Raw genomic sequence first — 11,380 nt, 5'->3', positions numbered from 1 at the left:
AACACGCGTGCAATAACATTGATGACATTGTTGTGTGCGGGTGATTACACGCAGAAGAGTTTTCATAAAAGGAGAGCAGGTAATCAATTTCTTCTACAAGCCGGCTTTGCTATTTAGCGAAGCAAAGAACAGGACCTGCCCAGGAAATTCAGTTCTTAGGTATAAAGTGGCAGGATGGATGTCGTCACATCCAACAGATGTGATCGACAAAATCACTGCCATGTCCTCCACCAACTAGAAGAAAAGAGACACAACTTTTCCTGGGTGCAGTGGTCTTTTGAGGATGCACATTCCAAACTACACCTCGATTGTAAGCCCCCTTTATCAGGTAACAAGGAAAAGAGATATTTGCATGGGCCCTGAGCAGCAGCAGGCTTTTGAACAGATTAAAAACAAGAGATGAGCCTGTGCTGTAGCCCTGGGGCGTAACAGACTGGACGGGATACTAAGAACATCCTTCTATACTGCTGCTGGAGAGAAGGCCCCATTGAGTTTGTGGCAAAGACCTCAGGAGAGACCCAAGGCGACCCCTGGGATTCTGGAGTCGATCATATAAGGGGTCTGAAGAGTGCTACACTCCCAACTGAGAAGGAGATCTTAGCCGCGTATGAGGGGGTTCGGGCTGCTGCCAAAGTACTTGGACTGAAACACAGCTCCTTTTGGCACCTCGACTGCCAGTGGCTGAACTGGATGTTCAAAGGACAGGTTCCCTCCACCCATCATGCCCTCGATGTCACCTGGAGCAAGTGATTACACTGATTACAGCAGCGAGCGCGAAGGGAAACCTCAATCGTCAGGAATCCTAGAGTAATCATGGACTGGCAAAGATAAAAGGTTTGGACACATCACCAGCAGAAGAGGTATCACGTGCAAAAAGAGGCCCACCATACAATGAATTACCGAGAAAATGAAAAGAAATCATGCCCTATTCACTGACGGATCATTTCGCATTGTAGGAAGCATCGCAAATGGAAAGCTGCTGTATGGAGCCCCACACGACAGGTTGCAGAGGCCACTGAAGGTAAGGGGAGCATCAAGTCAGTTTTGCAGAGGTAAAAGCTGTTCAGCTGCCTTAGATGTTGGAATGGGAGAGTGCCATACTGCTGTTCGTTTATACCTGACTGTCATGGATGGTGGCAAATGCTTATGGGGTGGGTTACAAGCGGTGGAACAAAATAACTGGCACCTCGGAAAGGGTAATCTTGTTTGGGCCACTGAACATGGAAGGACATTCGCTGGCCGCGAAACAAAGAATATGGTATTGTGAAGTGCGTCACATGGATGCAACAATATCACACAATCGCGCGACTAACTGACACAATACGAACAAACACATCAGGTAAGATAAAACTGCCTAGAAATTGAGGTTGGCTCAAATCGACTTGGACTGCCGAATATGGGCGATATTTTATTTCTAAGCTCGATGGGCTCATGAGACCTCAGGTCATCAAGGACGACGACACGACATATAAAGTGGAGCCAGAACAGCAGCGGTAGGACTTAACCATGAGACACTAAATTGCGGCAGATTTTCATGATTGGAAGTACATGATTTAAACAGCCAGAAGGAGAACTCTGGGAGGAAGGGCGATGCAAAAGTATAAATAGCGGGAGGAGCGGGCAGGTTGATTATTCACCTTGCCACGATCTCGCAGTGGTAAGTGTTATGTACTCACTATGGTAAGAGGCAACGACTAGTGGCATGACATAATCGCGTACCCCATGCTATAGATAGAAACAAATACTGCTCGAAACACCATATTAGGTCTTGAGAAACAAGTCCTATGGCGACATGGCACCCCAGAAAGAATTGAATCTGATAATGGGACACATTTCAAAAATTCCCTTATAAATACTTGCGCCAAAGATCATGGCATTGAGTGGATTTATCATATTCCCTACCATGCACCAGCTTCTGGTAAAATTGAACGATATAATGGGTTGTAGAAAACTATGTTGAAAGCAATGGGTGGTGGAACATTTAAGCACTGGGAGAAGAATCTGGCTGAAGCCACTTGGTTGGTGAATACTAGAGGATCTGTCAATCATCATGGTCCTAGCCAATCTAGCCCCCTACACACTATAGAGGGAGATAAGGTCCCTGTTGTACATGTAAAGAACATGTTGGGAAAAGCTGTTTGGGTCCTTCCAGCCTCTGGAAAGGGCAAACCTGTCCGTGGAACTGTCTTTGCTCAGGGACCTGGGTGCGCTTGGTGGGTGGTGCAGAAGGATGGGGATATTCAGTGTGTACCACAAGGGAATTTGATGTTGGGGGAGTGCAGTCAGTAATTCCATGTATATATATGTATATAGACCTTTGTGTGTAATGCATTTTAATTATTGTTTATTTGTATATAGATACGTTTTCTAAGCAAGATATAGTGATGTCCAATAAGGGGTGGAGTGTCATGGTTTTGTAATTTTTTTTTATTGCTACTCCACATATCACAGTTAGTAAAACAAGGTTTCCTCCCTCGGTCTTTGCTGCTGCTATGTTTCTTTCCTTGTGCCAAACTCCCATCTCCCTACCCTGCTTCCATTTCCCTTCCCATTTGTTGGGGGCCAGGGACCCGCAGGCCTACTGCCCTCTCTGTCACGGACACAGACTGATCTAGATAACTCCATGACAGTGCCAGCAAGGAAACCAGCCCTGGCACTGCCGTTCATATTGCTGGCTATTGACTGCTGTCCAGGAGTGCTGCTGTAGAGACAACAGGACTGTTGTCAGACACACAAGGCCTTCAGGCCTGCACAAATGAGAGGACCTGAGAGCACTGTGGCCGTGTAAATGGAGCAGGATTGAAAAGAGCACATTGTGCTGCAGTCTGTGGCTGTAAATCCCCCAGACCCAGACAAGGTAGGAAGAGAGAAAAGCTAAGGAAATGTCTATTTTTAAAACTTTTTATTTATCTTTTAACCTGTTCAGGGAAGCTGGTTCCATGTTTACATGAGCTCCTGGAGAAAGAAAATGGAAATTAGGGAGGGAAGAAGTAGTGAAATAAATTGCAACTTATATGTAGATTACTGTATCACAAAAAATCAAAAATACAAACATGAATAAAACATAATGAACTACCACTGGGAATTGTGTGAAGAAGATGTGCAATTTACAGAAGTTGGAAAAGCTTGTTCTGAAACACCTTCCTGAGAGCATTCTTGATCTCCCTGTTTCTCATGCTGTAGATGAGGGGGTTCAGAGTTGGAGGAACTACCGAGTAGAGAACTGCCACCATATGGTCAATGGATGGGGAGGAGACGAAGTGGGGCTTCAGGTAGGCATAGAAGACAGTGCTGAGAAAGAGGGAGACCACGACCAGGTGAGGGAGGCATGTGGAGAAGGCTTTGTGTCGTCCCTGCTCAGAGGGCATCAACAGAACAGCAAGGAAGATCTGCACATAGGACACAACTATGAAAACAAAGCACCCAAAGACTAAGCAGGCAACAAAAATGGTAAACACAACTTCCCTGAGATTTGATTCTGAGCAGGACAGCCTGAGGATCTGGGGGACTTCACAGAAAAACTGGTTGACAACATTGCCTTGGCAGAGAGGCAGTGAAAACGTACTGGCAGTGTGCAGCAGGGAATAGAGAACCCCAGCGCCCCAGGCAGCTGCTGCCATGGTGGCACAAGCTCTGCTGTCCAGAAAGGTTCCATAGTGCAGGGGCTTGCAGATGGCAACGTAGCGGTCATAGGACATGATGGTGAGAAGGGAATACTCTACAGTGATGAAGAAGAAAAAGAAAAAGACCTGTGCAACACATCCTGCGTAGGAGATGGCCCTGGTGTCCCAGAGGGCGTTGGCCATGGCTTTGGGGAGAGTGGTGGAGATGCAGCCCAGGTCGAGGAGGGCCAGGTTGAGGAGGAAGAAGTACATGGGGGTGTGCAGGCGGCGGTCGCAGGCTACGGCTGTGCTGATGAGGCCGTTGCCCAGGAGGGCAGCCAGGTAAATGCCCAGGAAGAGCCAGAAGTGCAGGAGCTGCAGCTGCCGCGTGTCTGCCAACGGCAGCAGGAGGAACTCGCTGACGGAGCTGCTGTTGGGCATCTGCTGTTCCTGAGCTTGGAGTCCTGCTCAGAGTGCAGAAGATAATGACAAGTCCAGACCATTCTCAGAGACACTCCTTCTGCTATACTATAAAAGTTCTTCTTTCCCTTTGTAAAATGTTCATTTTACTCCAGAACTTGAAGTTATTTTCATGAGCTTCACCATCCCTTAAGGAGTAGAAGATCAGAGAGCTCTTTCTTTCTTCTCATTTCATAATTGTATTTCTGCCTCCTGTCTATTTTCCTCTTTACTACAACATCTCTTCTTGACGCCAGCCCAAGCCTCTGTGCACTTCAACTTCTCTTAGAGAAATAAGCCTATTTGCAGGTAACTATTAATATCTGCAGAAAAGAGAACTGAAACTGATTGTATTCTTTTAGGAAGGAGAGGCTGATACTACGTTCTGTATGACTGTGCGGAAAACAACCGAGGGATTGAAGAAATGCTGGGGAGTCTCAGAGCTGTGTTCAAATTTGTCTGCTCCTTTTAGATTTCTCCCACCAATCCTCTTACCTTCCATAGAATAGGAAATGGAAAATCCCTGCCTTGTTTGTCCACTTGCAAAGAACCCTCAGAAACAAAACAGTAAAGAAACATGCAGTGCCTGCAACCAGATCTGCTATGGGATGTCCCACATTTATATAACCCTCTATTAAAAGCAGCTTCATTACCTACTGCAAGAGACTTACTGTGTCATGATCTGTGAGCAATGCTCCTGCAGTGAGCTCACAGCCCACTCACACTGTACACATCCTGTAATCTCTCTCCAGTTTCTCTCTTCTTTTTCTGTCAGCTGCAGGCTGTGCTGTGCACAAGAGCTGCTCCTGGGCACAGCTGTGTCTCTGCCGCACCACCTACTTTTATGAGCTCCCTGTGTCCCAGGAGCCTGGCCCAGCTGAGCAGCAGAGGATGTCATGTTTATCCTTCCCACTCCTCTCCCTTGAGATTTCCCTACATCTTCATGGTCAACAGCTCCTGAAAGACAACAGCATCATAACAGTACATTAAAATCTGTTGAATTTAACACCAGATTTCAAGTGGTCATTGACTAATTTCTGACATGTGATGAGGCCTCCCAGAGAGTGTTTGCTGAAACAAAAAGGAGCACACAGACAGGGACAGGATATCATAGAATCATAGAATCACCAAAGTCGGAAAAGATGTAAAAGATCATCCAGTCCAACTGTTCACCTATCACCAATAGCTCCAACTAATCCATGTCCCTCAACACAACGTCCAATGATCCCTGGAACACCTCCAGGGTTGGTGAATCCACCACCCCCCTGGGCAGTCCATTCCAGGTCCCAAAGTGCAGGACGTGGCATTTGGTCTTGGTGAACCTCATCCCATTGGCTTCAGCCCAGCTCTCCAGCCTGTCCAGATCCTTCAGTAGGTCCTTGATAATGCCAGACAGATCCACACTCCCAGCCAATTTGGTGAAATCAGCAAACCTATATAGGATGCACTCAATGCCCTCATCCAGGTCATCAATAAAGATATTGAAGATGACAAGCCTGTTCCAGTGCTCCATCACCCTCACTATAAAGAAGTTCTTGCACAAATTCGTGTGGAACTTCCTATGCTCCAGTTTCTGTCCATTTCCCCTAATCATGTTTCCACACACTGACATCAGGACACCCAGGTCCCTCTCTGCACAGCTCCTCTCCAGCAGCTCATCCCCCAATCTGTCTCGGTGCATGCAATTATTCCTCCCTAAGTGCAAGACTCTACACTTGCTTTCGTTAAACCTCATCTGGTTTCTTACCGCCCAGTTCTCCAGCCTGTCCAGGTCTTGCTGAATGGCAGCACAGCCTTCAGGCATGTCAGCCAGCCTTCCCAACTTCTTACCATGAGCAAACTTGCTGAGGGTGGCCAGTATCCCCTCGTCAAGGTGAGTGATGACAAAGTTGAACAAGACTGGACCCAGAACTGACTCCTGGGGAACACCGCTACTTACAGGTCTCCAACCGTACTCTGCACTGCCAGCGACGACCCTCTGTGCTCTGCCAGTCAGCCAGTTCTCAACCCACCTCACTGTCCACTCATCTATCCCACACTTCCTCAGCTTTCTTATAAGGATGTTGTGGAGGGGCAGTATTAAATGCCTTGCTGAAATCAAGGTAGATGACATCCATTGCTCTCCTCCCATCCACCCAGCCATGGAAAATGTCATAGAAGGCTACCAGGTTGGTTGAGCATGAACTCCCCTTGGTGGACTCATGCTGACTATTTCTGATAACTTCCTTTTCTTCCAGTTGTCTGGAGATGGCATCCAGCACAACCTGTTCCATTAACTTTCCTGGGACAGAGGTGAGGCTGCCTAGCCCATAATTGCCTGGATCTTCCTTCTTGCCTTTTTTGAAGGCCAGAGTGACACTGGCTATTCTCCAATCTTCAGGAACCTCCCCGATCTCCAAGGCCTCTTGGATGATAGCGGTTCAGCAATCACCTCTGCCAGCTCCCTCAGCACCCGTGGATGCACCCCATCAGGTCCCATGGATTTATGAACATCGGTGTGGCCTAGGCACTCACAGACCAGCTCTCCCTGACTAAAGGCAAGTCCTCCATTCCCCACACCCTCTCACTAAGCTTCAGGGTCTGGGATTCCTGAGGGAGAGCTTTTACACTAAAGACAGAAGCAAAGTAGGCCTTCAGTATCTCCACCTTCTCAACATCCCCCATTACCAGAGCATCCCTCTCACTTAGTAGGGACCCACAGTCTCACTAGTCTTCCTTTTACTCTTTACATACTTTAAAAAGCCTTTTTATCTATCCTTTTTAATGATTGTCAACCCTTTTATTTAATACTATGTTCTGCCTGTGAGGAAATGTGTGAGGGAGGTGGGCCAATCAGTGCTGGTTCTGTGGCATGGTGTTTATAACTGAAAAATACAGACTGTTAATGGAAAGATTTATGGTATTTAGGGTGCTTATGGGAACTGAAGAACTGTATTGTTTGACAAACTGTTTTGATGGTATAAGAAAGTGTAATTGTTAATGGCATATGGAAGTTTGCTTGAGGGAATGTGGAAGTGTATCTGAGCATACAAATAGAGGAAGAGTTTACAGAGGAAAAAGGGTTAAAGTGAGTTTACCTGCACTGACATGAGAGCAACACCCTGCACCGCTGCCCTGTGAGCTGAGCAGAGCAGAGCAGAGACACAGTCCCCATGTATCAGGTAGTGTTATTCTGCTTACCAAATGAATGAGCTCAGAACAGAAGAGGCAGATCTTCCTCTCTGCTCCATCTGTGGCATACTCCAGAGTTAAAGGCATTGCAAAGCTATGGCACATCTGCTTTTTTTCAATAATGACACCTTAGTTCTCATTTCAATTGCATCTAAATAAGTCTCTCTCCAGTGCCTGGTAAAAATATGGAGAAAATGATGGTGGGAGTTATGGAAAAACAGCTGAAAGACAATTCTGTCATTGGTCACAGCCAACACAAGATCCCAAGGGGAATGTCCTATTTAATTTTAGGTCCTTTTATGACACCTATATCCATTTAGCTGAACAAGGGAAGCCAGCTGATGTTGTACTTGAGCATTTCAGTAGAGCTTTTGATACTGTTTCTCGCAGCACCCTTCTGGACAGAATGTCCTGCATATGGCTAGACACAAACCTAACGTGGTGGGTAAGCAGTTGGCCAGTAGGTCAGGCCCAAAGAATTATAGTCAGTTTTTTCCATCAGGCTGGTTGATGGTCACTGTCAGGGTTCCCCAGGGCTCTATTTTAGGGCCACTTCTCTTTCATGTTTTTGTGGATGACTTGCATGCAGGACTAGAAGAAGTTCTGAGCAAGTTTGCTGATAAGACCAGATGAGGAGGTGCTGTTGCCTCCACTGAGGGTGGAGAGGACTTGCAGAGAGATGTGGACAAGTCAGAGAAGTGGGTACCAGTTGGTACTAAGCACCAAGTNCATAAAGTATAACAAGAACAAGTGCCTGATTGTGCACCTGGATAGGGGCAACCCTGGACATACACACTGGATATGTCCCATACTGGATATGGGACACTAGGGAGTGGTCTGACTGAAAAGAACTGGGGGTCCTGCTCAGCATCAAATTGAATGTGAGTCAGCAGTGTGCCCAGGCAGCCAGAAAGGCTGTCGGTCCACAAGAGTGCATCAAGCAAGGTATTGACAGCTGGGTGAGGGAAAGGATTATCGCTGTCTGCTCTGCAATGCTGCAACCTCACCTGGAGCACTGAGTGCATTCTGGGTACTGCAGAACATAAGGGACATCAAACTATGGGAGGGTGCGCAATGGAGGGCACTGGAACTGAGAGATCTGAAGTTCAGGGTTTAATTGGGATTGAGATCAGATATGTCTTTCATTTAAAACCATACAGACCTCCAACTCACTGCCCCAGGAAGGATCCTTAGTCAGCATGAGATCCTCCCTGCCAAGTGTCTGGGGATCAGGTCTTGGCCTGTCTGCTTCATAAGACAAAGGAGGGGTTTCTCAGCATCAGAGCCACCAAGCCAGTACTTTTGCCTGCCTGTAGTCATGGCTTCCAATTATCTGCTCTAAGAAGTCCCTTGGAAAGCTTGCTTGTTAATGGCCCTCAGAGAGCCCATTAATACTCCAAGAAACGTCACTGTTTCTTCTGACTTTGTCTTGTTGAGTACTCTGTGCAAACTTCTCTCTGCACTGGAGGCTGATGGACTCAGCATCAAATGCACCCTGTGGCCCATTATAACCTTAAGAGCCTCCTGTGCTGTGTGTCTTCCTGTCATCTTCTTCAGGTTTTCAGAATTTGTTCAGCAAAATGGAGATATATCTGGACAGAGCTTAAAGAGGAAGAATCCAGCAGACATTTATTATCTATTATATTTCAGTTTAATCAAAACATTAATTAAGCACTGCGCAATTGATTTCAATCCTGGATGTCCCCAATGAACTCTATTCTGTTACTGTGTGGACAAAAGTCCTTCTTAACCTCCCCACCCCACTTCTATTCACACTGGCCCCATGGGGCTCGCATCACTTTTCTTCACATCACTCTTCTCCTCTGCCGTCACCCACTCAGTGTTTAACCTCCTTTGCACCAACTCCCACTGGCTTTCCTCAGAGAACCAGCTGCACAAGGAAAAGGGAAGATTTCTCTTTTTATTTGGCCAGCAAATGGAAGGAAACGTGATGCAATTGAATGAACAGTAAAACACAGTGATCAACTGCATGCCATGTCCAAGCTGTGTCTATTGAGTTTTATCTTTCACAGGGAATATTTGTACAAGAAATGAGTTAGACGCAGATAAGAAGGGATAGATAGAATCACGGTGAAGGAGTTGACAACAGAGTCCATCAGACTTTTGAGGAATGGAGCTCTTTTTGTTAACAGAGAAGGTCTGGTGGGGTATGTAAAGATTGGAGGCCTTCTGGGACAAAGTGATCATGAAATGCTATATTTCTCGATCCTTGTTGAACTGGAGGGCGGACTTAGGACTGTGGTTGAGAGGGTCACCTGGGGGGTAACTTTGGAGAGTGTGGGAGCCCAGGAAGGCTGGGAATACTTTAAGGAAATTGTTCTAAAGGTGCAGGAGCTGACCATCCCAAAATCACAAAAGACGAGCTGATGGGCAAGGAGGCCGGGCTGGCTGACCAGAGATCTTTGGCTTGATCTCAAGAACAAAAAGAAAGTTTATGGTCTCTGGAAGAGTGGGCGAGCTACTTATGAGGATTACAGGTATGTAGTGAGGCTGTGCAGGGAGAAAATTAGGAAAGCCAAGGCGCAGCTAGAACTGAGCTTGGCTGCTAAGGTTAAGGAGAATAGTAAATATTTTTATAAACACATCAACAGCAAGAGGAAGGCTAGGGAAAATCTCCATCCCTTGTTGGATGCTGAGGGCAACTTGGTCACCAAGGATCAGGATAAGGCTGAGGTACTTAATACCTTCTTTGCCTCAGTCTTTAATAGTAAAACTTGTAACTCCCTGGGAACACAGCCCCCCTTGCTGGTAGATAGGAAGAGGGAACAGAACGAGCCCTGCATGATCCACGACGAGATGGTTCTGGATGTTCAAAAGCTGGATGTTTACAAGTCCATGGGGCCGGATGGTTTGCACCCTAGAGTGCTGAGGGAGTTGGCAGATGTGGTTGCCAAAACACTCTCCATCATTTTTCGGTGGTCATGGCTGACTGGGGATGTCCCGATGGATAGGATGCTGGCGAATGTGATGCCCACCTTCAAAAAGGGCCAGAAAGATGATCCTGGCACTTACAGGCCCATCAGTCTCACCTCGGTGCCTGGGAAGGTTATGGAAAGGATAATCTCAGGAACCATCATGGATCAACTAAAGGTCAGCCAGGGGATCAGGCCTAGTCAGCATGGGTTTATGAACGGTAGATCCTGTCTGACTAACCTGATTTCATTCCATGACAAGGTGACCCACTTGGTAGATGAAGGTAAGGCTGTCTATGTGGTCTACCTGGACTTCAGTAAGGTTTTCGACACTGTCCCCCATAACATTCTGGTAGAGAAGCTGGCTGCCCGTGGTTTGGATGGGTGCACGCTCCGCTGGGTGAAGAGCTGGCTGGATGGCCGGGCCCAGAGAGTTGTGGTAAATGGAGCTGAATCCAGTTGGCAGCCGAGTCTCAAGTGACATCCTCCAGGGCTCGGTGCTTGGGCCACTTCTGTTTAACATCTTCATTGATGACCTTGATGGGGGAATTGACTGCACCCTCAGTAAGTTCGCAGACGACACCAAGTTGGGAGGGAATGTTGATCAGCCTGAGGGGGAGTGCACTACAGAGGGACCTGGATAGATCGGTTAAATGGGCCAAGGTTAACGGCGTGAGTTTCAATAGGGCCAAGTGTCAGGTCCTGCATTTTGGTCACAACAAACCCAGGCAACCCTACAGGCTTGGGGAGTTGTGGCTGGAAAGCTGCCTGATGGAAAGGGACCTTGGTGTGCTGATGGACAGTTGGCTGAATACGAACCAGCAGTGTGCCCAGGTGGTCAAGGAGGCCAATGGCATCCTGGCTTGTATCAGGAATGGTGTGGTGAGCAGGACTAGGGAAGTCATCCAGCCCTGTAGTCGGCATTGGTGAGGCCTCACCTTGAGTGCTGTGTTCACTTCTGGGCATCTCAGCACAGGAAAGAAATGGTGGTACTGGTGCAGGTGCAGAGAAGGGCAACGAGGCTCATGAAGGGCTTGGAGAATCAGTCTTACAAAAAGAGACTGAGGAAGCTGTGGCTGTTTAGTCTGGGGAAAAAGAGACTGAGGGGAGACCTTATGTCACGGTTTGAACTAAAAATCCACCTGCGTCTGTGACAGGGGCCGTGGGCCCCGGAGGGGCCCTAGGCCGAAAGGAAAAAAAAATTAATTAGGAAAA

The 11,380-nt window shown here is 47.3% G+C and overlaps 1 protein-coding gene across 1 annotated transcript; it reads right to left on the bottom strand.

Moving 5' to 3' along the window:
- Positions 1-3,107: 3,107 nt before the first annotated feature.
- LOC107307703 (olfactory receptor 14C36-like) lies at positions 3,108-4,093 on the bottom strand. The gene has a single exon (XM_015851220.2). It carries the CDS (start codon positions 4,041-4,043, stop codon positions 3,108-3,110), a length of 936 nt encoding a protein of 311 aa, XP_015706706.1. The 5' UTR covers positions 4,044-4,093.
- Between the last annotated feature and the right edge of the window lie 7,287 nt (positions 4,094-11,380).

Source organism: Coturnix japonica, unplaced genomic scaffold (genome assembly GCF_001577835.2).
Source record: "Coturnix japonica isolate 7356 unplaced genomic scaffold, Coturnix japonica 2.1 chrUnrandom793, whole genome shotgun sequence".
In the NCBI taxonomy this organism is placed as follows: Eukaryota; Metazoa; Chordata; class Aves; order Galliformes; family Phasianidae; genus Coturnix; species Coturnix japonica.
The sequence above is the reverse complement of the archived record's forward strand: the minus strand, read 5'-3'. Positions and strand labels throughout refer to the sequence as shown.